Genomic DNA, 26662 nt, shown 5'->3' on the forward strand with positions numbered 1-26662 from the left:
ATGTACTTTGCTTCTGGATAGATTTACCATTCAAAAGAGTCAATCTGAAGTGTAGCACATTGCTGAGTCAACCACACTAGGGCAGGGATGGGCAACTGGCCGGCTGCGGGGCCCCCTTTTGTGGATCAAATTTTGCTTAGGGCCCCCAAAAGGCTAGGGCCGGCTCTGACTACATGTGTGGGTAAGAATTTGGGTACGCAGACCTGCTAGCAACTGCGGCCCCTCATGATGAGTTCAGATTTTTTGTGGCCCCCACCCCCATCAAAGTTGCCTATCCTTGTGTTAGGGATTGACGGCCTGTAGATCTTTCATAACGTTTCTGTAACGTTCAGCTAGATAATACTATTCAAAACATCTCTTTTAGATCTGAGAACCACACTCCTATATATGAATCTTAGCAATTCATTTCTTGTATTTTCGTCTTACTCCAGAGACTTCTGCGCTCCAAAAAGCCGGTGGCAAGGAGCTATGTGCCCCAGATCGGTAAGGCTGACGTGAAGAACAAGTTTGAGGCCATGCAGAAGGCCAGGGAGGAGCGCAACAGTAGGAGGAGCCTAGAGGAGCACCAGAAAAGGAAGGAGCAGTACGTCAAGGAGAGAGAATACAACCGCAGGAAGCAACAGGTCGGAGGTCAAACACCGAGAGAGTTAACCCCAACTAACTGTGACCTGCATGGCATGGAGCACGAGCCTCAACAACAGCAGTGTGGGTGTACTGGAAAACTCATATCAGCATCATATCACTTTGCACAAAAAAATCTCAACGTTCTATTGAAATATCTTAACAATTATGTTATAGATGTGCTTGGTTTGTGCTTATGTCAATTTAGGGCAAACTTATACCCAAAACATGGGAATAGTTGAGGACATACTAAATACATTTTCTATTTTACGCATGTTGTCCTTTATTAAAAGCTGTATCACAGGACACATTACAGTAAAACAAGCAACGTCTGATACAAGGGTGGAACACCGTGATACTCAGGAGGAGAGAAGAAAACGCCCTGTACTGTAGTAGCTAACTCTTAGAGACTGGATGCCTAAGTGTTGATCTCCCCCTATGTCACAACCGCATGATCCAATCAGAGGCCTCCCTGTGGGTCACATGCTCGTGCTATTTTACCAGATTAGGGCTTTGAGTACTTTCTGGGCCCAGCATGGCTCCTGAGGTGGCTAGCGTGCAGAGCAGATGATCCTAGATAAACCGGTAACCTCTCAGCAACGCTCTCCCTCTGATCCACCACAGATAAAAGAACTACTCGCCTCCAGTGATGAGGAGGAGGAGGAGGTGAAGCCGGCCAAGGTAGAGAAATCCTACGTCCCCAAGATCACAGGTAGGAAATGGGGGGCAGGTGGGCTGGGAGATGGCTGAGGAGGAGGGTGGTGTCCTTATCCTCATCTCACCCATTGGGTTGTATTCATTAGGTAACAAATGGAAGGAAACAGACTGAAACAGGATGAGACTACCTGGACCTAACCAATAATTAACGCTCATTATCATGTCCATTGCAAACTGTTGTAAAACTTTGCGGGCCTAATGAACACGGCCCTGGTGTTTGTACTGTGGTCACATCATCAACATGTGGGGTCTACACTCTACAGGCAGTGTGAAGGGGAAGTTTGCAGAGATGGAGAAGCAGAGACAAGAGGAGGAGAGGAAGCGGATGGAGGAGGAGAGGAAGAAGCGCGCCATCCAGGACATCATGGAGAAAGCCAAGATGCAGAAGGAGCTGGCCAAGAAAGCCGCAGAGGTAAGCTTGCGGGATTCCTTCGTTGGGCCAGAGGTAAACTGTAACGTGGCCTATAAGGGAAGCGGTACATCAGGGCTGGATTGCTCAATCGCTGCCCCCGATGAGGGACTGGCCTCCACCTCTGTGTAATCAGTCAGGTAATCCTCAACTGCCACCTGGATGATGTATTTTAAGTGCCATTTGAAAGGCTAACAGTTGCTACAAAGGACTTGAGTGGTGCTGCAATCCATTGCAGCTCTGAGAGCACATATCATGTCTGATACACTATATACTATCAGATATACAGTACCGGTCAAAGGTTTTAGAATACCAACTCATTCAAGGGTTTTCTTAATTTCTACTATTTTCTACATTGTATAATAATAGTGAAGACATCAAAACTATGAAATAACAGATATGGAATCATGTAGTAACCAAAAAAGTGTTAAACAACTTTGAGATTCTTCAAAGTAGCCAACCTTTGCCTTGATGACAGCTTTGCAAACTCTTGGCATTCTCTCAACCAGCTTCATGAGGTAGTCACCTGGAATGCATTTAAATTAAGTGCCTTCTTAAAATAATTTATTTCCTTCTTAATGTGTTTGAGCCAATCAGTTGTGTTGTGACAAGGTAGGGGGGTATACAGAAGATAGCCCTATTTGGTAAAAGAGCAAGTCTATATTTGTTATGCAGGTGAATGAGGACCCAAAAGCGACTTGGCGAAAACAGAGTCTTTAATCCAGTAAAGTAAAAATACAATCATAAAGCACAATTCCACTCGTAATGACAAGAACAGACTGGAGACTCGATCTTGAACTGCAGGTTGCCTCGGGAAGGCACTTGAACGTAGCAGACTCAGACACCTGCTCACCACGCAGCATCTGAGGGAAACACGACACGACAGGGCGATACACAGACACAGCACGGTGAACAATAGACAAGGATCCGACAGGGCAGGAACGGAAAACAAGGGGAGAAATAGGGACTCTAATCAGGGAAAAAGATAGGGAACAGGTGTGGGAAGACTAAATGATTGATTAGGGGAATAGGAACAGCTGGGAGCAGGAACGGAACGATAGAGAGAAGAGAGAGAGGAGGGGAGAGAGAAAAAGGGGAACGAACCTAAAAAGACCAGCAGGGGGAAACGAACAGAAGGGAAAGCATAATGACAAGACAATATATGACAAAACATGACAATATTATGGCAGGAACAGCTCAAATAAGCAACCAGAAACGACAGTCCATCATTACTATCAAGTGCTATGATGAAACTGGCTCTCATGTGGACCGCCACAGGAATGGAAGACCCACAGTTACCTCTGCTGCAGAGGATAAGTTCATTAGAGTTACCTGCCTCAGAAATTACAGCCCAAGTAAATGCTTCACAGAGTTCAAGTAACAGACACATCTCAACATCAACTGTTCAGAGGAGACTATGTGAATCAGACCTTCATGTTCGAAATGCTGCAAAGAAATCACTACTAAAGGACACCAATAAGAAATGACATGCTTGGGCCAAGAAACACAAGCAATGGACATCAGACCAATGGAAATGTGTCCTTTGGTCTGGAGTCCAAATTTGATATTTTTGGTTCCAACCACTGTATCTTTGTGAGACACGGTGTGGGTGAACGGATAATCTCCACATGTGTATTTCCCACCATGAAGCATGGAGGAGGAGGTGTTATGGTGTGGGGGTGCTTTGCTGGTGACACTGTCTGTGATTTAACCAGCTTGGCTACCACAGCATTCTGCAAAGATGCGCCCTCCCATCTGGTTTGGCTTAGTGGGACTATCATTTGTTTTTCAACAGGTCAATGACCCAAAACACATCTCCAGGCTGTGCAAGGGCTTTTTGACCAAGAAGGAGAGTGATGGAGTGCTGCATCAGATGACCTGGCCTCCACAATCTCCCGACCTCAACCAAATTGAGATGGTTTGGGATGAGTCGGACCGCAGATTGACGGAAAAACAGCCAACAAGTTCTCAGCATTTGTGGGAACTCCTTCAAGACTGTTGGAAAAGCATTCTAGGTGAAGCTGGTTGAGAGAATGCCAAGTGCGTGCAAAGCTGTCATCATGGCAACGGGGGGCTATTTGACGAATTTCAAATATAAAAAATATTTTGATTTCTTTAACACATTTGTAGTTTTGATGTCTTCACTATTATTCTACAATGTAGAAATGGTCAAAATAAAGAAAACCCTTGAACGAGTAGGTGTTCTAAAACTTTTAATAGGTAGTGTATATCATATAAATCTTCAGATGTGTCATCACACAGCCTTCTTCAGATACAGGCCTTAGAATGTGCCACAAACTGAAATAGTCTGGTTGCTTAAGAAGCATTCAGCGCTGTGCATTAACGCATTAAATGTTGAAAGCATTTTAAGCATCCAGCGCTGTGCATTAAAGCTAGGCTTGTCTCTGCCACGGGCTTTCATCTCACCTTCGGTATGACGTGAGTGAAGCCTGGAAGCCGCGTCTAATGCTAGGCTAGCTGTAGTTTTAGCCATGCCAAACTAGATTGAAGCCAGTTCTTCATTACCAAATCGAGGTTGACCTAGATACAACAAGGTACTGGATGGATACAAGTAATAACACATTTTTTGACATTTCAAATATGTTCAAATTTATAGTGCAAATTTAAAGTATACAATAGAAAACATTCATGTTATTCTTTCAAATTCAATTGAAATACACCTGCTAATACACCTGTGGCACCTGCTAACCTTTGCGTGCCATTTCAGGATCACTCTAATGAATATGTTAATGACCTTGTACTAGATAGGGAATTACATAGTACTTAGTACTACTAGACTAATTCTAATGTAATTAAATTAAAGGAAGAGTGGTACTGAATGTACTTTCTATCTTGGCACAGGGCAATTACAGAGATGTTCCAATATAGTTACTCTGAAAAAGCCTATTGAAAGGGTTTCCTTTTTGTGGAAATCCGTTTGGTTTGGCTGTGGATGGACAGGCTGCATGGATATTGTCTGTTTATATTCAGTGCTTACTGTTCACACAGTGTTGTTATTAGTTCTACTCCACTGATTTTGAGTCATTTGTCTCTTGAACATGATGAAAGCTGGATAAACCCATCTCTTCATTGTCTCCTTTCACTGCAACCTACTGCATGTACCTATACTGTAAAAGTTAGTGAAAACTTGGGGAATTCTTCCTGGTTTATTGAGCCTGGGAGGTAGCTTCAATTGGAGCCAGTACTGACTGAGTGGGATAGAAACAACTGGGCTAATGAGTTCTACTGCTGCTGCTTGAGCCACAGACACTGCCGGGTATAGACAGCATGTGACTGGTAAATGTTTCCCACACCACTGACTGTCTAAATTAGCCCCTGCTTCCTAGCTAGCTGACCCAATTAGACTCTCCTATCTTAGGGCTGACGTTCACTGACAGGTCTACTGCAAATGTTGGCCATTACCAAAAGAACGTTCTCCTTCAAGGCCTATCTTCTGTGTGTGTGTGTGTGTGTGTGTGTGTGTGTGTGTGTGTGTGTGTGTGTGTGTGTGTGTGTGTGTGTGTGTGTGTGTGTGTGTGTGTGTGTGTGTGTGTGTGTGTGTGTGTGTGTGTGTGTGTGTGTGTGTGTGTGTGTGTGTGTGTGTGTGTGTTTGTGGGGATTTTCTTTTTTAGTTGAGAGGTATCAACTATAATTTCATAATGTACAACATAGGTTTAGTCCATTACTTTAATAAACACGACCACTTCAGCATTTGTAAAGTTCACAGACCAGGAAATGGTTTGTTTTGTTGATGTTTGATGTGCTAAATGAAGTACTGTCTTGTCTTATTGTATCTTATGTTATTGTAATTTACTCTTCTAACAATGGCTTTTGTCCATTTATGTCAGGAGGGAGATGACACCATCCTGGTCCGTGTGGTGCCGGCAAAGCTGTCACGACCTCCAGGCAGGATCAAGATGAACTTTGAGGACCTGGAGAAGAACCGCGAGGAAGAACAGAAGAAGAAGACAGAGGAGGAGAAGAAGAAGCGCTACAACGAGAACAGGCTCTCCTTCCGCGAGGCCAAGCGGAGCTCGGCTGTCCAGGTGAGCTGAGGAGAACCTCTCCCACAGGCTTCGGCAGGACTGGCAGCATAGCTGTTTCTAGAAATCCAATATTTCAGGAAAGCCATTATATCTGTGTCAATACTTCATGGTAGTCTAGGTGTAGATTGAGCATAGGTGTTACTAGGAAAATCTAATATTTCATGAAAGCTATTATATTCTGTCTGTGTCAATACTTCATGTGGATATCATGGTCTCTGATGTAGACTGATTGTGTCAATACCAGGATGAGGACGAGGAACAGCCCACAGAGAAGGAGCAGGTGACTCCTGGGAAGCTAAAAATGACGTTTGAGGAGGCTGAGAAGGAGAGGCAGGAATGCCTGAGAAAGCAGGCAGAGAGGGAGGCTAAACGACGTCTGCAGGACGAGAAGAAAGCCTTTGAGGAGGCCAAGCTGGAAATGGTGACTGATCTTATTCACTTATTAGCACATCACATTTCAATGTCCTGTTCTTTCCTTGTGAGAGCTGAGATTCAGTATTTCAGTGCTAGATCAACCTTGGAGGTAAATTAGCAGTGGCATTCCGTGTCAACCCTGCACATTCCCTTCGCAAACCCTTCCATTCAGTGCTTTACTCTTGTGCTTTTGAAGTTGACTTGTGCTGTCTTTGATAATACTTTTAAAAAATGTATCTGTCAGAGCTTGAATGTTGTGGTGTTATGGAAACTCAGCAAAAAAAGAAATGTCACCACTAGGCTACGCTGCTGCCCCATATATTTTTTCCTTCGTATATATTTTGAGGTGGAGGGTCCGTCAAGGTCGAATCCAAGATGGCATAGCGGTTCAGACGTCTTTGTCTTTGTGTTGTCGTGTCCCGTGTCTATATATATATCTTTCCTTCATATATATTTCTTATATATTTTTTATATTTTTAACCTCGATTTCAACATACTCTCCTGCAACCCGTCTCACCCAATGTGGTATGGATCTGCTATTTTCTATACTTTAGAACCGGAGCCCCCAACAGAAGCTAGCCAGCTAACTAGCTATTAGCTAGTATTCAGTTAGCCACTGCTAGTGGTCATCAGCTAACCTTAGCCCTGTCAACTCCAGCCAGTTTGCACAGCGCGATTCAACCCAGAGCATACTGGACTGCTTTTTCTCCACATCTTCGGATACCTATCGCAAGCTCTGATCCTTTTGACCTGGATCATCACAGCTAACTAGCTGCTATCTGAGTGGCTACCCCTGGCTAACGTCTCTGTCCCGAAGCAATCACCAGTTAGCCTGGAACTAGCCTTGTGCTAGGCCCATCTCCCTGCAAGCTGAGGAGGTCCTTCAGCCACTCCTTGGGCTACAATAGCTATTTTGCAAATTAGCCTGGGCCCCTTTTACTGCTGACACGGAGCCCCGCCGATCCCCGCCGAGCTGGTCTGCCGACGTAACCGTCCGAGGGGGCTACAACAGACTCTTCCGTCGTGACCTCCCCCTAAGGACCTTCTGCTAGCCTGCTAGCCCCGGCCCGCTAGCTGTCTGAATCGCCGTGTCTCCAGCTCACCTAGCTACCCACTGGTCCCTATGATCACTCGGCTATGCATGCCACTCCCCAATGTCAATATGCCTTGTCCATTTCTGTTTTAGTTGGTGATCATTGTCTTATTTCACTGTAGAGCCTCCAGCCCTGCTCAATATGACTTAGCTAGCCCTTTTGTTTCACCTCCCACACGTGCGGTGACCTCACCTGGTTTAAATGATGTCTCTAGAGGCAAAACCTCTCTCATCGTCACTCAATGCCTAGGTTTACCTCCACTGTATTCATATCCTACCATACCCTTGTCTGTACATTGTGCCTTGAATCTATTCTTCCTCGCCCAGATACCTGCTCCTTTTACTCTCTATCCGAACGCACGAGACGGCCAGTCCTTATAGCCTTTAGCCGTACCCTTATCCTACTCCTTCTCTGTTTATCTGGTAACGTAGAGGTTAATCCGGGCCTTGCAGCACCTAGTTCCACTCCCATTCACCAGGCGCTCTCATTTGTTGACTTCTGTAATCGTAAAAGCCTTTGTTTCATGCATGTCAACATTAGAAGCCTCCTCCCTAAGTTTGCTTTATTCACTGCTTTAGCATACTCTCCCAAACAGGATGTCCTAGCCGTGTCTGAATCCTGGCTTAGGAAGGCCTCCAAAAATCCTGACATTTCCATCCCTGACTATAACATTTTACGACATGCTAGAACTGCCAAAGGAGGCTGAGTTGCAATCTACTGCAGAGATAGCCTGCAGAGTTCTGTCATACTATCCAGGTCTGTGCCCAAACAATTCAAGCTTCTACTTCTAAAAATCCACCTTTCCAGAAACAAGTCTCTCACCGTTGCCGCTTGTTATAGACCACCTTCTGCCCCCAGCTGTGCCCTGGGCACCATATGTGAATTAATTGCCCCCCATCTATCTTCAGAGCTCGTACTGTTAGGTGACCGAAACTGGGACATGATTAACACCACGGCCATCCTACAATCTAAACTAGATGTCCTCAATCTCACACAAATTACTTCAGCGAGCAGGCCTTTCTAACCGATCTGGCCCGGGTATCCTGGATGGATATTGACCTCAATTCGTCAGTAGAGGATGCCTGGTTATTCTTTAAAAGTGATTTCCCCACCATCTTAAATAAGCATGCCCCATTCAAAGAAAATTGAACCAGGAACACATATAGCCCTTGGTTCACTCCAGACCTGACTGACCTTGACCAGCACAAAAACATTCTGTGGCATACTGCATTAGCATCGAATAGCCCCCGCGATATGCAACTTTTCAGGGAAGTTAGGAACAAATATACACAGGCAGTTAGGAAAGCAAAGGCTAGTTTTTTAAAGAGAACATTGCATCCTGTAGCACAAACTCCAAAAAGTTCTGGGACATTGTAAAGTCCAAGGAGAATAAGAGCACCTCCTCCCAACTGCCCACTGTACTGAGGCTAGGAAACATTGTCACCACCGATAAATCCACTATAATTGACCATTTCAATAAGCATTTTTCTACGGCTGACCATGCTTTCCACCTGACTACCCCTACCCCGGTCAACTGTCCTGCACACCCCACAGCAACTTTCCCAAGCCTCCCCCATTTCTCCTTCACCCAAATCCAGATAGCTGATGTTCTGAAAGAGTTGCAAAATCTGGACCCCTACAAATTAGCTAGGCTAGACAATCTGGACCCTCGCTTTCTAAAATGATCCAATGCAATTGTTGCAACCCCTATTACTAGCCTGTTCAACCTCTCTTTCGTATCGTCTAAGGCAGATTGGAAAGCTGCTACGGTTTAGAGCCAAACTGTTACAGACCTATATCTATCCTACCCTGCCTTTATAAGGTCTTCGAAAGCCAAGTTAACAAACAGATCACGACCATGTTGAATCCCACCGTACCTTCTCCGCTATGCAATCTGGTTTCCGAGCTGGACATGGGTGCACCTCAGCCATGCTCAAGGTCCTAAACGATATCACAACTGCCATCGATAAAAGACAATACTGTGCAGCCGTATTCATCGACCTGGCCAAGGCTTCGACTGTCAATCACCACATTCTTATCGGCAGACTCAACACCCTTGGTTTCTCAAATGACTGCCTCGTCTGGTTCACCAACTACTTTTCAGACAGAGTTCAGTGTGTCAATTCAGAGGGCCTGTTGTCTGGACCTCTGGCAGTCTCTATGGGGGTGCCACAGGGTTCATTTCTCGGACCGACTCTTTTATCTGTATACATCAATGACGTTGCTCTTGCTGCTGGCGAGTCTCTGATCCACCTCTATGCAGACGACACCATTCTGTATTTCTGGACCTTCTTTTGACACTGTGTTAACTAACCTCCAGACGAGCTTCAATGCAAGTAAAACTAAATACATGCTCTTCAACCGATCGCTGCCCGCACCTGCAGGCAAGCTCAATGCTGTGTTTTACAGGGAAGATATCCTCCTCCCTCATGTGGTACCCTTCCTGCTGGCTCATCCTGACATGACCCTCCAGCATGACAATGCCACCAGCCATACTGCTCTTCTGTGCATGATTTCCTGCAAGACAGAAATGTCAGTGTTCTGCCATGTCCAGTAAAGAGATCTCAATCCAATTGAGCACGTCTGGGACCTGTTGGATCGGAGGGTGAGGGCTAGGGCCATTCCCCCCAGAAATGTCTGGGAACTTGCAGGTGCCTTGGTGGAAGAGTGGGGTAACATCTCACAGCAAGAACTGGCAAATCTGGTGCAGTCCATGAGGAGGAGATGCACTGCAGTAATTAATGTAGCTGGTGGCCACACCAGAAACTGACTGTTACTTTTGATTTTGACCCCCACTTTGTTCAGGGACACATTATTCAATTTATGTTAGTCACATGTCTGTGGAACTTGTTCAGTTCATGTCTCAGTTGTAGAATCTTGTTATGTTCATACAAATACTTACACATGTTAAGTTTGCTGAAAATGAACCCAGATGACAGTGAGAGGATGAGTTTAGTTATAGGAATGTAGTTATTCAGGTTAAAATAGTATAATAAGCATTGCATACAGTCCTTTAATTAAAACAATCCATCACAAGTCCCCTTTCTGAAAAGTATACTGTAACTACACACACCTGTCAGAACTTTCATAATGTGTATAGTATAGTTGTCACGTTCGTTGGAATAATGGTCGGACCAAGGCACAGCGTATGTAGAGTTCCACATATTTATTAAAGAAAGTGAAACTTAGCAAAGACAAAAAAACAAAAAAAAAACAATAAACTTACAACGAACCGTGACTACCGAGATGCTACATGCAATAACTCAAAACATAAACAATTTCCCATAACCCACAGGTGGAAAAAATGCTACTTAAGTATGATCCCCAATTAGAGACAACGATAGCCAGCTGCCTCTAATTGGGAATCATACCAAAACCCCAACATAGAAAAAACAACCTAGAACCCCACATAGAAAATATAAACCAGACTAACCCACCAGTCACGCCCTGACCTACTCCACCATAGAAAATAAAGGCTCTCTATGGTCAGGACGTGACAATAGTTCTAAAGGTTATTTAGTCAACTCCTTCATTAGGTGTTCTGAATCTCCTTTGGGGATTGAACCTGTGTTGTAATTGTGGTTGTCGTTGTTGTTGTTATTGTGGTGGTTGTGGTTGTGGTTGTTTTTATTACTGTGTTCTAACCACCTGAGCTATCCAGTGCTTTGCAAAAGTATTCTTCCCCCTTGGCGTTTTTCCTATTTTGTTGCATTATAACCTGTAATTTAAATGGATTTGTATTTTTATTTAATGTAATGGACATACACAAAATATTCCAAATTGGTGAAGTGAAATTTAAAAAAGAACTGGTAAAAAAAAAAAAAGTAAAACGAAAAGTGGTTCGTGCATATGTATTCACCCCTTTGCTTTGAAACCCCTACATAAGATCTGGTCCAACCAATTACCTTTGGAAGTCACATAATTAGTTAAATAAAGTCCACCTGTGTGCAATCTAAGTGTCACATGATTTGTCACATGATCTCAGTATATATACACCTGTTCTGAAAGGCAACACCACTAAGTAAGGGGCACCACCATGCGGCTCCATGAAGACCAAGGAGTTCTCCAAACAGGTCAGGGACAAAGTTGTGGAGAAGTACAGATCAGGAGCACCATTAAATCCATTGTAAAACAATTGAAAGAATATGGCACCACAACAAATCTGCCAAGAGAGGGCCGCTCACCAAAACTCACGGACCAGGCAAGGAGGGGATTAATCAGAGAGGCAAAAAGAGACCAAAGATAACCCAGAAGGAGCTGCAAAGCTCCACAGTGGAGACTCCCCAAACATATGGAAGAAGGTACTCTGGTCAGATGAGACTAAAATTGAGCTTTTTGACCATCAAGGAAAATGCTATGTCTGGCGCAAACCCAACACCTCTCATCACCCTGAGAACATCATCCCCACAGTGAAGCATGGTGGTGGCAGCATCATGCTGTAGGGATGTTTTTCATCGGCAGTGACTGGGAAACTGGTCAGATTTGAAGGAATGATGGATGGTGCTAAATACAGGGAAATTCTTTAGGGAAACCTGCTTGTTTTCCAGAGATGTAAGCTGGGACGGAGGTTCACCTTCCAGCAGGACAATGACCCTAAGCATACTGCTAAAGCAACACTTGAGTGGTTTAAGGGGAAACATTTAAATGTCTTGGAATGGCCTAGTCAAAGCCCAGACCTCAATCCAATTGAGAATCTGTGGTATGACTTAAAGATTGCTGTACTCCAGCAGAACCCATCCAACTTGAAGGAGCTGGAGCAGTTTTTCCTTGAAGAATGGGCAAATATCCCAGTGGCTAGATTTGCCAAGCTTATAGAGACATAACCCTAGAGACTTGTAGCTGTAATTGCTGCAAAAGGTGTCTCTATAAAGTATTGACTTTGGGGGTGTGAATAGTTATGCATGCTCAAGTTTTCTGTTTTTTTTGTCTTATTTCTTGTTTGTTTCACAATAAAAAATATTTTGCATCTTCAAAGTGGTAGGAATGTTGTGTAAATCAAATGATACAAACCTAAAAAAATATATTTTAATTCCAGGTTGTTAGGCAACAAAATAGGAAAAATGCCAAAGGATTGAATACTTTCGCAAGCCACTGTATTTCCCTAGCCTTGGGCCTGGTGTGACTTTGGAACTCTATGTACTTGCAGGGAGAAGATGAGGAGGACTCACAAGGAGCTCAAGGCGAGAGAGACGTCATCCAGCCTGGTAAACTGAGGTTGAGCTTCGAGGAGCTTGAGAAACAGAGGGTAGAGAATGAACGCAAAGCAGCAGAGGTTGAATACAAGAGACGAATGGAAGAGGAGAGGAAGGCTTTCGCCGAGGCCAGGAAAAGCATGGTCAGTGAGTGTGATGTGATGGTCACTTCGCCTTGCCCCATATCTGTTTGGGCTGTCTTGCCAGCTCCTATGCCAAACGTCCAGCACAAACAGATCTGGGACCATCAATATAATCACTGTCTTTACAGCTCCTTTTTATGTTTAATATTGTGAGCCTCGAGATGTCAGACACTAGTTTGAGCTCTCTCGTCGTTGTCCTCCTTCTCCAGATAGTGGATGACGATGACGAGGTGTTGATGGCCATGCTGAACCTGGAGGGCAGCAAGCCAGGGAAGCTGTGTGTCAGCTTCGAGGACAAGGAGCGTCAGAGGAGAGAGGTGGAGGAGAAGAAAGCGGAGGAGGAGGCCAAGAGGAGGCTGGAGGAGGAGAAGAGGCTCTTCACAGAAGCTCGCAAGAATATGGTAGGATGGGTAACATAACCATAGAGATCCTACAATTTACTAGTGGAATTTGGTATCCTAGCAACATGACAAAAAAATCTGCCATCTTGGTCAGGAAAACGTTAATTTTAGAAGTGGATCAAATATGGTATAACTATCATATAAAACAATACATTTGTAAATTATAGGATCTCTATGAACATACCTCTGCAGGCAGCACCAGCATGTAGCAAATGAAGCCCTGCGCTAACACGTCGACTGAAGTAAAAAAAGATAGAAATTATTTTGATTACTCATCATGAATAGAGCCATAGTGAGTAATGTTTCATGCTGTCTATATGTAGGCTTTATGAAGTGCTTTTGAATACTTCATTATCCTTTCATAAGTTAAGAAGTTATAGTGTTAACATTTGAAGAGTTGTTATTTTTTTATTATTATAAATTATTTTGTGTATCATTTTTTGGGGGGGTGATTTTACCCCCCTTTCTATCCCCAATTCCAATCGTGTCTCATCGTTAGCACTCCCCAACGTGCTTGGAAGGTGAAGGTCGAGTTATGCGTCCCCCGAAACATGACCCGCCAAACCGTGCTTCTTAACACCTGCCCTTCTCAACCTTGATGCCAGCCACACAAATGTGTCGGAGGAAACAATGTTCACTTGATGACCAAGGTCAGCTTGCAGGCACCCGGTTCTCCTCAAGGAGTCGCTAGAGTGCGATGAGCCAAGTAAAGCCACCCCGGCCAAACTCTCCCCTAACCCGGACGATGCTGGGTCAATTATGCACCGTCCTATGGGACTCACGATCACGGCCATACAGCCCGGGATCGAACCAAGGTCTGTAGTGCCTTAGACCGCTGCCCCACTCGGGAGCCCATTATTATTTATTTATTTATATTAAGTTTATTTCACGAAGCACATATAACAGTGTCATAAGCGCTCTAATATCAACTAGAATGACAGAGTTATGACTTGCCTGTCACGACCTATATATTGAACAACACTTGAAGTGTTACTGTTATGGTTGATTTAAAGTGTGACCAATGTTTCTTCAATCTACCGTAAACTAACGGCAATATTAACATTTGAGGTAGGCTGTATTTAGTATAGGAACTCAATCTATAATTGGACTCTAATTGGACATGGATTAATCATACATGATGATGTAACGTTACTGTTCAAACTCAAATGGTACACTTGCAATTGCTGTTCCTACCTTAAAAATGATCTCCTTAAAGAGCTCCCTGGATCTAGAAAAATCTAAGACTCCATATGGAGAAGTAAGATATTTTCACTTTCAAATGACAATTGTATTTGTCCACTGACTAAGAGGAAATAATAGTGATTGCCATGAAATGCTAATACTGTAATTTCTTACTGTAAATTCAAGGTTGTAAATGGATGGCTCTTTATCATGTGTGTCCTGTCATGTTTGTCATTTATTGTCATGTCTTGTCCCTGTGCTCCCCATGCTATTCGTTTCCCTCTGCTGGTCTTGTTTGGTTCTATCCCTCTCTCTCCCCCTCCCCCTTTCACTCTCTCGCTCTCTCTTCTCTCTGTCGTTCCGTTCCTGCTCCCAGCTGTTCCTATTCCCCTAATCATCATTTAGCCTTCCCACACCTGTTCCCGATCCTTTCCCCTGATTAGACTCCCTATTTATTCCTTTGTTATCCGTTCCTGTTCCATCGGTTCCTTGTTTTGTATTCCATGCTGTAATTGCGTTTCGCCCTGTCCTGTCGTGTTTTTTGCCGTGATTGTGTATCACCCTGTCCTGTCGTGTTTTGTGCCTTCTTCAGACGCTGCGTGTGAGCAGGTGTCTCAGTTGACTACGGCCTGCGCCTACCCGAAGCGACCTGCAGTCTGTGGCCGCTTCTCCAGTTGTTTTCCCCTCTACTATCTAGAGGATTTCAGTTATTCGGTTTTGAGCATTAATAAACTCTGTTTCTGTTAAGTCGCGTTTGGGTCCTCCTTCACCTGCATAACAGAAGGAACCGATCAAAGAATGGACCCAGCGACTTCAGACGCTCGTTACACTGCCGTCGAGATCCAAGGAGCCATGCTCGGCAGACACGAGCAGGAATTGTCTGCTGCTCGTCATGCCGTGGAGAACCTGGCCGCTCAGGTTTCCGACCTCTCTGGACAGTTCCAGAGTCTACGTCTCGTGCCACCTGTTACTCCCTGGCCTGCCGAGCCTCCTGAACCCAGGGTTAATAACCCACCTTGCTACTCCGGGCAGCCCACTGAGTGCCGCTCCTTTCTCACGCAGTGTGAGATTGTGTTCTCTCTCCAACCCCACACATACTCTAGAGAGAGAGCTCGGGTTGCTTTCGTCATTTCACTCCTTACTGGCCGGGCTCGAGAATGGGGCACAGCTATCTGGGAGGCAAGGGCTGATTGCTCTAACAGATTCCAGAACTTTAAGGAGGAGATGATTCGGGTTTTTGACCGTTCAGTTTTTGGTGAGGAGGCTTCTAGGGCCCTGGCTTCCTTATGCCAAGGTGAACGGTCCATAACGGATTATTCCATTGAGTTTCGCACTCTTGCTGCCTCTAGTGAGTGGAACGAGCCGGCGCTGCTCGCTCGTTTTCTGGAGGGACTCCACGCAGTGGTTAAGGATGAGATTCTCTCCCGGGAGGTTCCTTCAGATGTGGACTCCTTGATTGCTCTCGCCATCCGCATAGAACGACGGGTAGATCTTCGTCACCGGGCTCGTGGAAGAGAGCTCGCATCAACGGTGTTTCCCTGCTCCGCATCGCAACCATCTCCCTCTGGCTTTGAGACTGAGCCCATGCAGCTGGGAGGGATTCGCATCTCGAATAAGGAGAGGGAACAGAGGATCACCAACCGCCTGTGCCTCTATTGCGGAGTTGCTGGACATTTTGTTATTTCATGTCCAGTAAGAGGCCAGAGCCCATCAGTAAGCGGAGGGCTACTGGTGAGCGCTACTACTCAGGTCCCTTCATCTAGATCTTGTACTACTATGTCGGTCCATCTACGCTGGACCGGTTCGGGTGCTACATGCAGTGCTTTGATTGACTCTGGGGCTGAGGGTTGTTTCATGGACGAAGCATGGGCTCGGAAACATAACATTCCTTTCAGACCGTTAGACAGGCCTACGCCCATGTTTGCCTTAGATGGTAGTCATCTTCCCAGTATCAAATTTGAGACACTACCTTTAACTCTCACAGTATCTGGTAACCACAGTGAGACTATGTCTTTTTTGATTTTCCGTTCACCGTTTACACCTGTTGTTTTGGGTCACCCCTGGCTTGTATGTCATAATCCTTCTATTAATTGGTCTAGTAATTCTATCCTATCCTGGAACGTTTCTTGTCATGTGAAGTGTTTAATGTCTGCCATCCCTCCCATTTCTTCTGTCCCTACTTCTCAGGAGGAACCTGGCGATTTGACAGGAGTGCCGGAGGAATATCATGATCTGCGCACGGTCTTCAGTCGGTCCCGAGCCAACTCCCTTCCTCCTCACCGGTCGTATGATTGTAGTATTGATCTCCTTCCGGGGACCACTCCTCCTCGAGGTAGACTATACTCTCTGTCGGCTCCCGAACGTAAGGCTCTCGAGGATTATTTGTCTGTGTCTCTTGACGCCGGTACCATAGTGCCTTCTTCCTCTCCGGCCGGGGCGGGGTTCTTTTTGTTAAGAAGAAGGACGGTACTCTGCGCCCCTGCGTGGATTATCGAGGGCTGAATGACATAACGGTTAAGAATCGTTATCCGCTTCCCCTTATGTCATCAGCCTTCGAGATTCTGCAGGGAGCCAGGTGCTTTACTAAGTTGGACCTTCGTAACGCTTACCATCTCGTGCGCATCAGAGAGGGGGACGAGTGGAAAACGGCGTTTAATACTCCGTTAGGGCATTTTGAGTACCGGGTTCTGCCGTTCGGTCTCGCCAATGCGCCAGCTGTTTTTCAGGCATTAGTTAATGATGTTCTGAGAGACATGCTGAACATTTTTGTTTTTGTCTATCTTGACGATATCCTGATTTTTTCTCCGTCACTCGAGATTCATGTTCAGCACGTTCGACGTGTTCTACAGCGCCTTTTAGAAAATTGTCTCTACGTAAAGGCTGAGAAGTGCTCTTTTCATGTCTCCTCCGTTACTTTTCTCGGTTCCGTTATTTCCGCTGAAGGCATTCAGATGGATTCCGCTAAGGTCCAAGCTGTCAGTGATTGGCCCGTTCAAGGTCACGTGTCGAGTTGCAGCGCTTCTTAGGTTTCGCTAATTTCTATCGGCGTTTCATTCGTAATTTCGGTCAAGTTGCTGCCCCTCTCACAGCTCTTACTTCTGTCAAGACGTGTTTTAAGTGGTCCGGTTCCGCCCAGGGAGCTTTTGATCTTCTAAAAGAACGTTTTACGTCCGCTCCTATCCTCGTTACTCCTGACGTCACTAGACAATTCATTGTCGAGGTTGACGCTTCAGAGGTAGGCGTGGGAGCCATTCTATCCCAGCGCTCCCAGTCTGACGATAAGGTTCATCCTTGCGCTTATTTTTCTCATCGCCTGTCGCCATCTGAGCGCAACTATGATGTGGGTAACCGTGAACTGCTCGCCATCCGCTTAGCCCTAGGCGAATGGCGACAGTGGTTGGAGGGGGCGACCGTTCCTTTTGTCGTTTGGACAGACCATAAGAACCTTGAGTACATCCGTTCTGCCAAACGACTTAATGCCCGTCAAGCTCGTTGGGCGTTGTTTTTCGCTCGTTTCGAGTTTGTGATTTCTTACCGTCCGGGTAGCAAGAACACCAAGCCTGATGCCTTATCCCGTCTGTTTAGTTCTTCTGTGGCTTCTACTGATCCCGAGGGGATTCTTCCTTATGGGCGTGTTGTCGGGTTAACAGTCTGGGGAATTGAAAGACAGGTTAAGCAAGCACTCACGCACACTGCGTCGCCGCGCGCTTGTCCTAGTAACCTCCTTTTCGTTCCTGTTTCCACTCGTCTGGCTGTTCTTCAGTGGGCTCACTCTGCCAAGTTAGCGGGTCATCCCGGTGTTCGAGGCACTCTTGCGTCTATTCGCCAGCGCTTTTGGTGGCCGACTCAGGAGCGTGACACGCGCCGTTTCGTGGCTGCCTGTTCGGACTGCGCGCAGACTAAGTCGGGTAACTCTCCTCCTGCCGGTCGTCTCAGACCGCTCCCCATTCCTTCTCGACCATGGTCTCACATTGCCTTAGACTTCATTACCGGTCTGCCTTTGTCTGCGGGGAAGACTGTGATTCTGACGGTTGTCGATAGGTTCTCTAAGGCGGCACATTTCATTCCCCTCGCTAAACTTCCTTCCGCTAAGGAGACGGCACAAATCATTATTGAGAATGTATTCAGAATTCATGGCCTCCCGTTAGACGCCGTTTCAGACAGAGGTCCGCAATTCACGTCACAGTTTTGGAGGGAGTTCTGTCGTTTGATTGGTGCGTCCGTCAGTCTCTCTTCCGGGTTTCATCCCCAGTCTAACGGTCAAGCAGAGAGGGCCAATCAGACGATTGGTCGCATACTACGCAGCCTTTCTTTCAGGAACCCTGCGTCTTGGGCAGAACAGCTCCCCTGGGCAGAATACGCTCACAATTCGCTTCCTTCGTCTGCTACCGGGTTATCTCCGTTTCAGAGTAGTCTGGGTTACCAGCCTCCTCTGTTCTCATCCCAGCTTGCCGAGTCCAGCGTTCCCTCCGCTCAAGCGTTTGTCCAACGTTGTGAGCGCACCTGGAGGAGGGTGAGGTCTGCACTTTGCCGTTACAGGGCACAGACGGTGAGAGCCGCCAATAAACGCAGGATTAAGAGTCCAAGGTATTGTTGCGGCCAGAGAGTGTGGCTTTCCACTCGCAACCTTCCTCTTACGACAGCTTCTCGTAAGTTGACTCCGCGGTTCATTGGTCCGTTCCGTGTCTCCCAGGTCGTCAATCCTGTCGCTGTGCGACTGCTTCTTCCGCGACATCTTCGTCGCGTCCATCCTGTCTTCCATGTCTCCTGTGTTAAGCCCTTTCTTCGCACCCCCGTTCGTCTTCCCTCCCCCTCCCGTCCTTGTCGAGAGCGCACCTATTTACAAGGTACATAAAATTATGGACATGCGTTCTCGGGACGGGGTCACCAATACCTAGTGGATTGGGAGGGTTACGGTCCTGAGGAGAGGAGTTGGGTTCCGTCTCGGGACGTGCTGGACCGTTCGCTCATCGATGATTTCCTCCGTTGCCGCCAGGATTCCTCCTCGAGTGCGCCAGGAGGCGCTCGGTGAGTGGGGGGTACTGTCATGTTTGTCATTTATTGTCATGTCTTGTCCCTGTGCTCCCCATGCTATTCGTTTCCCTCTGCTGGTCTTGTTTGGTTCTATCCCTCTCTCTCCCCTCCCCTTTCACTCTCTCGCTCTCTCTTCTCTCTGTCGTTCCGTTCCTGCTCCCAGCTGTTCCTATTCCCCTAATCATCATTTAGCCTTCCCACACCTGTTCCCGATCCTTTCCCCTGATTAGACTCCCTATTTATTCCTTTGTTATCCGTTCCTGTTCCATCGGTTCCTTGTTTTGTATTCCATGCTGTAATTGCGTTTCGCCCTGTCCTGTCGTGTTTTTTGCCGTGATTGTGTATCACCCTGTCCTGTCGTGTTTTGTGCCTTCTTCAGACGCTGCGTGTGAGCAGGTGTCTCAGTTGACTACGGCCTGCGCCTACCCGAAGCGACCTGCAGTCTGTGGCCGCTTCTCCAGTTGTTTTCCCCTCTACTATCTAGAGGATTTCAGTTATTCGGTTTTGAGCATTAATAAACTCTGTTTCTGTTAAGTCGCGTTTGGGTCCTCCTTCACCTGCATAACATGTCCTGCTTATTCTGACTCTGATTCTACCTGATTCTACAAGGACAATGAAATGCTTCTACTGTCACGTTCTGACCTTAGTTCTTTTATTATGTATTTGTTTTAGTATGGTCAGGGTGTGAGTTGGGTGGGTTGTCTATGTTCCTTTTTCTATGTTTTGGGATGTCTGTGTTTGGCCTGGTATGGTTCTCAATCAGAGGCAGCTGTTTATTGTTGTCCCTGATTGAGAACCATATTTAGGTAGCCTGGTTTCACATTTGAGTTGTGGGTGATTATTTTCCTGTTTAGTGTTTTTTGTCATTCACCTTACGGGACTGTTCGTTGGTCGTTTATTGTTTTGTTCAGTGTTCTATTACTTAGTTAAAAGATATGCACACTTACCACGCTGCGCTTTGGTCCTCACCTTCCACCAATGACCGTTACATCTACATTATTATTATAGAATGAGTTAAAGATCTTCATGTCATTCAAAAGCTTTTTACAGGATCATCTGATGAGAAATTCAATGTAATTTGGTTGCAGTAGCTTTTCTCTTCAATGTGATTATGTTGCTTTATCTTTGCTTTTCATCCGGTAGTTCATTGTTTGTGTTTCATTGTGGGAGGGTTTAGGTGGTGTGTTAATTTGTTATTGGAAGCTGATATGATGCAATGATCGATTTGGGATTAAAATTGTGATGTTGGTGCTAGAGGGGATAGATGCTTTTTCTAGTTGTTTGTAAATTATTTTGTACATAATGTTTCTGCCACCGTCTCTTATGACCAAAAAGAGCTTCTGGATATCAGAATAGTGATTATTCACCTCAAACTGGATGAAGATGTTTTATTTAACGAGTCAGATTCAAAGGATTCCGGAACAGGCCCAAATCCCCGTAATTCGCAAGAAGAAGAGACGGCAATACAGGGGACACTGATCCGGGTGCCTTGTGAGACTTCGTCGGCAAGTGGGTAACCTGCCTCTACCATCTGTCCTATTGGCCAAAGTGCAATCATTGGACAATAAACTGGATGAGCTCCGTTCGAGACTTTCCTACCAACGGGACATTAAAAACTGTAATATCTTATGTTTCACTGAGACATTTCTAAGCATCGGCAGGACAGAACAGCTATGTTCGGTAAGACGAGGGCTGGGGTGTGTGTCTATTTGTCAATAACAGCTGGTGCAAGAAATCTAATATTAATGATGTCTCTAGGTTTTGCTTGCCTGAGGTAGAGTACCTCATGATAAGCTGTAGACCACACTATTTACCAAGAGAGTTTTCATCTATATTTTTGCAGCTGTCTATTTACCATCACAAACTGATGCTGGCACTAACACCACTCCTAATGAGCTGTATAAGATCTTAATCAAACAAGAAAATGCTCATCCAGAGGCGGAGCTCCCAGTGGCTGGGGACTTTAATACAGAAAAACTTAAACCAGTTTTACCTCATTTCTACCAGAATGTCACATAAACAACCAGAGGGGAAAAAAACTCTAGACCACCTTTACTCCACACACAGAGACGCATACAAAGCTCTCCATCATCCTCCGTTTGGAAAATCTGACCATAATTCTATCCTCTGATTCCTGCTTACAAGCAAAACCTAAAGCAGGAAGTAACAGTGACTCGCTCAATATGGAAGTTGTCAGATGACGCAAATGCTAAGCTACAGGACTGTTTTGCTAGCACAGACTGGAATACAGTATGTTCCGGGATTCATCCGATGGCATTGAGGACTAAAAATTGTCAACGACTCCAGCCACCCTAGTCATTGACTGTTCTCTCTGCTACCGCACGGCAAGCGGTAACGGAGCAACAAGTCTAGGTCCAAAAGCTTCTACCCCCAAGCAAGAACACTGCTGAAAAGTTAATCAAATGGCTACCAGGACTATTTGCGCTGACCCCCCCCCCCACCCTTTTTTTTACACTGCTGCTACTCACTGTTTATTATCTATGCATAGGCACTTTACCCCTACCTACAGCATATGGACATATTACCTCAATTACCACGACTAACTTGTACCCCTTCACATTGATCAGGTACTGATATCGCCTGTATATAGCCTCGTTATTGTTATTTTATTGTGTACATTTTTTATTATTTTTACTTTAGTTTATTTAGTAAATATTTTCTTAACTCTTATTTTTGTTTGTTAAGGGCTTGTAAAGTAAGCATTTCACTGTAAGGTTGTTGTATTTGGCGCATGTGACAAACAAACTTTGATTGGATTCTAATTGGTTTATTGTGAGATTGTCAATGACACCATGCTCTGTATTTGTGTGCCGGTAGGTACTAGATGAGGACGAGGACGGAATGGTCAAGAGCGACTCCCAGGAAGCATTGCACCCTGGAAAACTGGAGATGAACTTTGAAGAGCTGCTAAAGCAGAAGGAGGAAGCCGATAGGAGGTGCAAAGTGGCGGCGCGCAAGAAGAAAATGGAGCAGGAGAAACAGGAGTTTGAACAGCTCAGACAAGAGATGGGAGAGGTCAGTAATCAACATGGTATCGGTCTCACAATGCTGTTAAAGACCCACGTGGGAAGTCTTATGGATATTGGCATGGAACTACCAAATGTAGAGATTGATAACAAGATGAGGACAACCAGGGGCCATACAGTGGGGCAAAAAAAGTATTTAGTCAGCCACCAATTGTGCAAGTTCTCCCACTTAAAAAGATGAGTGAGGCCTGTAATTTTCATTATAGGTACACTTCAACTATGTCAGACAAAATGAGAAAAAAAATCCAGAAAAATCACAATTTAATTTATTTATTTGCAAATTATGGTGTAAAATAAGTATTTGGTCACCTACAAACAAGCAAGATTTCTGTCTCTCACAGACCTGTAACTTCTTCATTAAGAGGCACCTCTGTCCTCCACTCGTTACCTGTATTAATGGCACCTGTTTGAACTTGTTATCAGTATAAAAGACCTGTCCACAACCTCAAGCAGTCACACTCCAAACTCCACTGTGGCCAAGACCAAAGACCTGTCCAAAGAACACCAGAAACAAGATTGTAGACCTGCAAAGGGACCAGGACGACTGATCCGTGTAAAGGAAAGAATGAATGAGGCCATGTATCGTGAGATTTTGAGTGAAAACTGTAACGACGTTCGTCTGTTGTATGAAGAGAGTCAGACCGAAATGCAGCGTGTAGGTTACTCATGACTTTAATGAAAATAATCGCGGTACATGAAATAACTGTATACAAAAACAACAAATGAAACGTGAAACCTATTACAGCCTATCTGATGACTACAACACAGAGACAGGAACAAACACCCACAAATTACAACGCGAAAGTCAGGCTGTCTAAATACGGTTCTCAATCAGAGACAACGACAAGCACCTGACTCTGATTGAGAATCGCCCCAGGCAGCCAAGCCTAACTAGACACACCCCTAATCATACACAATCCCAATTACTACAAACCCCAATACGAAACACAACATATAAACCCATGTCACACCCTGGCTACCCAAACATATACAAAAAACACAAAATACAATGACCAAGGCGTGACAAAAACCTCCTTCCATCAGCAAGGGCATTGAAGATGAAACATGGCTGGGTCTTTCAGCATGACAATGATCCCAAACACACCGCCCGGGCAACGAAGGAGTGGCTTCGTAAGAAGCATTTCAAGGTCCTGGAGTCGCCTAGCCAGTCTCCAGATCTCAACCCCATAGAAAATCTTTGGAGGGAGTTGAAAGTCTGTGTTGCCCAGCAACAGCCCCAAAACATCACTGCTCTAGAGGAGATCTGCATGGAGGAATGGGCCAAAATACCAGCAACAGTGTGTGAAGACCTCGTGAAGACTTACAGAAAACGTTTGACCTCTGTTATTGCCAACAAAGGGTATATAACAAAGTATTGAGATAAACTTTTGTTATTGACCAAATATTTATTTTCCACCATAATTTGCAAATACATTCATAAAAAATCCTACAATGTAATTTAACTGGATTTTTTTTCTAATTTTGTCTGTCATAGTCGAAGTGTACCTATGATGAAAATTACAGGCCTCTCTCATCTTTTTAAGTGGGAGAACTAGCACAATTGGCGGCTGACTAAATAATTTTTTGCCACACTGTATTTATAAAGTATGTCTGGGAAGGAGTGCTGATTTAGGAACAGCTTAGCCTTTTATACCATAATCACAAGATAACATTGACCTGATCCTAGATCAGCACTCTTACTCTGAGACACTTGATGCATACAGCCTAATTTCCTGTGTTGAAATTATTAGGCCTATGCTTCTGTTTTGTTTGTATCCTCAAAACTAATCTTATCACTATATGTGTTTCTCTCCTAAGGATGTGGTGAATGAGAGCTCTGATACAGTAAGTAAGGAGTATGAGGAGCTGAAGAAACTCAAGAGGACCGGCTCCATCCAGGCTAAGAACCTCAAGTCCAAGTTTGAGAAGATCAAGCAGTTGAAAGACGAGGAGGTCCAGAAGAAGATTGAGGATGTGAGAGCAAAGAGAAAGGCTGTAGATGAGGAAATCAAAGAGAGGGAAGAAGAGAGGATCCAGGAGGTATATATTTTAGCATGATCCTTCAGAATCGCATTGGAACTCCAAACGCGTCGGTCTGTATCATGTTATACTGTTTTTTCAGGATGATGATGAAGGCAAAAAGGACACTGAGAAAGGGGCTGAGGAGGCTCCGTTCAGACAGAAGGTGGACATGCGCGCACGGTTTGAACAAATGGCCAGAGCCAGAGAGGAGGAGGAGAAGAAGAGGGTGGACGAACAGAAGCTTCAGAGGATGCAGTTCGAACAGCAAGAGATTGACGCCGCTCTCCAAAAAGTAAATCCCTCTTTCATCGGGTTCAATCATCGGGTTTCTCGTTGTTAAACAGTTGAAAACGTCCCTGACTCGCATGACATTCTAAAAACGCATGACAGTTCAGTGGAGGGAGGGTTTCCAAAAATAAAAAATGTGATATCATGTGTCATATCTTTGTCAGAAAAGGGAAGATGAGGAGGAGGAAGAGGGAAGCATCATCAATAGCTCGGCAGCCTATGAGGATGAGGAGGACCACGCCAGGTCGGGGGCTCCGTGGTTTAAGAAGCCCCTGAAGAACCAATCGGTGGTGGATGCCGAGCCAGTGCGGTTCACGGTGAAGATCACCGGGGAGCCCAAGCCGGAGGTGACCTGGTGGTTTGAGGGGGAGATGCTCCAGGACTGTGAAGACTATCAGTACATAGAGAGAGGAGAGACATTCTGCCTCTACCTGCCAGAGACCTTCCCAGAGGACGAGGGAGAGTACATGTGCAAGGCTGTCAACAGCAGAGGCACCGCCGCCAGCACCTGCATCCTAACGATAGAAAGTAAGCATTCTTCCATCTGACTGTCACTACATGTCTGCATGATGCCACTTCCTGATTTGGTTTTCTGATCTTTCTATGATTGGATGGGATCGCATGCTCCTCTTCCTGATCTTCCTATGATTGGGTGGGATTGCATGCTCCTCTTCCTGATCTTCCTACGATCGGAAGGGATCGCATGCTCCTCTTCCTCATCGGCTTGGTTCAGTTTTAGCCGTGTGTAATCCCATCTTCTGTTTCTCTCTTACAGCTGATGACTACTGATGCTCTACTTTTTCTGGAACTTTCCCTGTCTCTCTCACTCCTTTTGTAAAACTTCATCCCTCGTGGTAGGGCCAAAAAGAGGAGGAAACAGCATTATGCTCTCCATTCCGTCTTTGGATACACACAACATGAAAAGTGCAATATCGTGTTGTTTACGTATTGCTCATCATTCATCAATAAAGCTGCACTCCCTTTCAGTATTACGTTTAGGATGAAATCTGTGCCAAATCACATATTGATCCCCTGAGTGATTGCTGTCACGAATGATGTTCAGATTGATTTTGTGATCATAACATCATATATCAAGGCTGTTCAACTCTGATCCTGGAGGGCTGAAACGCTTCTGGTTTTCATCCTCTCCTTCTAATCAGGGACTAATTCAGACTTGGGACACCAGGTGAGTGCAATTAACTACTAGGTAGAAGCAAAAAACTGAAATGTTTTGGCATTCCAGGACCGGAATTGAATAACATCTTTGCATCAGGGAAAGTCTCCCTTCAAAGGTAAAATTTCAGAAAGTTCCATTTGAGAATATGGTGCAACCCAATTTAAAGCCTAATGAAATACCTGTAAAATAGACACAGCGGGTTGCATTGCACAGTTAATTTGCAGAATTGGTTACTAATAAAAGAATGATCTAATTAGGATTTTTGTTTCTTTTCATTTTTAATATTTGAATAATTATCTGAAAGGTTTGGTTGTAATGTACACTTAGATTTTTCATATCCCAAAAGTATTTTTCACATTGAGTTAAAGTACAACTCTACAGGAAATTGATTATATAATTGTCTTGGACACTGTTGTATGGCTTGAAATATAGTATAGTGACATGTTTGTGATATGTTTATTTAAAGTTTTAATAAAAAGTGCTAAATACTAGTCTCTTTGTAACTGTTCTATCATCTTTAGAAAACATTAGCTACTGTAACTTAAATGTATGGAGGGGTGTATTTTATTACAATGTAAGACAGTTCGACAGACAGTTGACAATAGACTATTTTCAGCTGCACCTTTTTCATGGTATCTTTAATTAACATGGATCAACGGTATCTGTATGTAATATACAGGTAACAGCAAAAAAAAAGGAAACACCCATTTAAAGTGTCTTAATAAGGCATTGGGCCACCACGAGGCCCCAGAACAGTGTCCATGCACCTTGGCATGGATTCCAACAGAGTTCCAGTGTTTGGAACTCTGTTGGAGGGATACGACACCATTCTTCCATGAGAAATTCCATCATTTGGTGTTTTGTTGATGGTGATG

The 26662-nt window shown here is 44.9% G+C and overlaps 1 protein-coding gene across 7 annotated transcripts in view; it reads left to right on the forward strand.

The window, feature by feature from the left end:
- Positions 1–26278, forward strand: part of LOC123997300 (nexilin-like) — a 49137-nt gene extending 22859 nt beyond the window's left edge. For 5 of the 7 annotated variants that reach the window (XM_046301461.1, XM_046301468.1, XM_046301456.1 and 2 more), the window contains 11 exons: positions 432–623; positions 1246–1333; positions 1602–1750; positions 5596–5793; positions 6038–6214; positions 12448–12636; positions 12846–13037; positions 22092–22289; positions 24119–24340; positions 24423–24614; positions 24775–26278. In XM_046301461.1, coding sequence (XP_046157417.1) covers positions 432–623; positions 1246–1333; positions 1602–1750; positions 5596–5793; positions 6038–6214; positions 12448–12636; positions 12846–13037; positions 22092–22289; positions 24119–24340; positions 24423–24614; positions 24775–25158 — 2181 coding nt within the window. In that variant the 3' untranslated portion in view covers positions 25159–26278. Of the gene's footprint in view, positions 1–431; positions 706–1245; positions 1334–1601; positions 1751–5595; positions 5794–6037; positions 6215–12447; positions 12637–12845; positions 13038–22091; positions 22290–24118; positions 24341–24422; positions 24615–24774 lie in introns of those variants that run through there. The other 2 variants (XM_046301473.1, XM_046301477.1) reach the window with 2 other exon arrangements.
- The last annotated feature ends 384 nt before the right edge of the window (positions 26279–26662 follow it).

Source organism: Oncorhynchus gorbuscha, linkage group LG02, assembly GCF_021184085.1.
Source record: "Oncorhynchus gorbuscha isolate QuinsamMale2020 ecotype Even-year linkage group LG02, OgorEven_v1.0, whole genome shotgun sequence".
NCBI classification, from domain to species: Eukaryota; Metazoa; Chordata; class Actinopteri; order Salmoniformes; family Salmonidae; genus Oncorhynchus; species Oncorhynchus gorbuscha.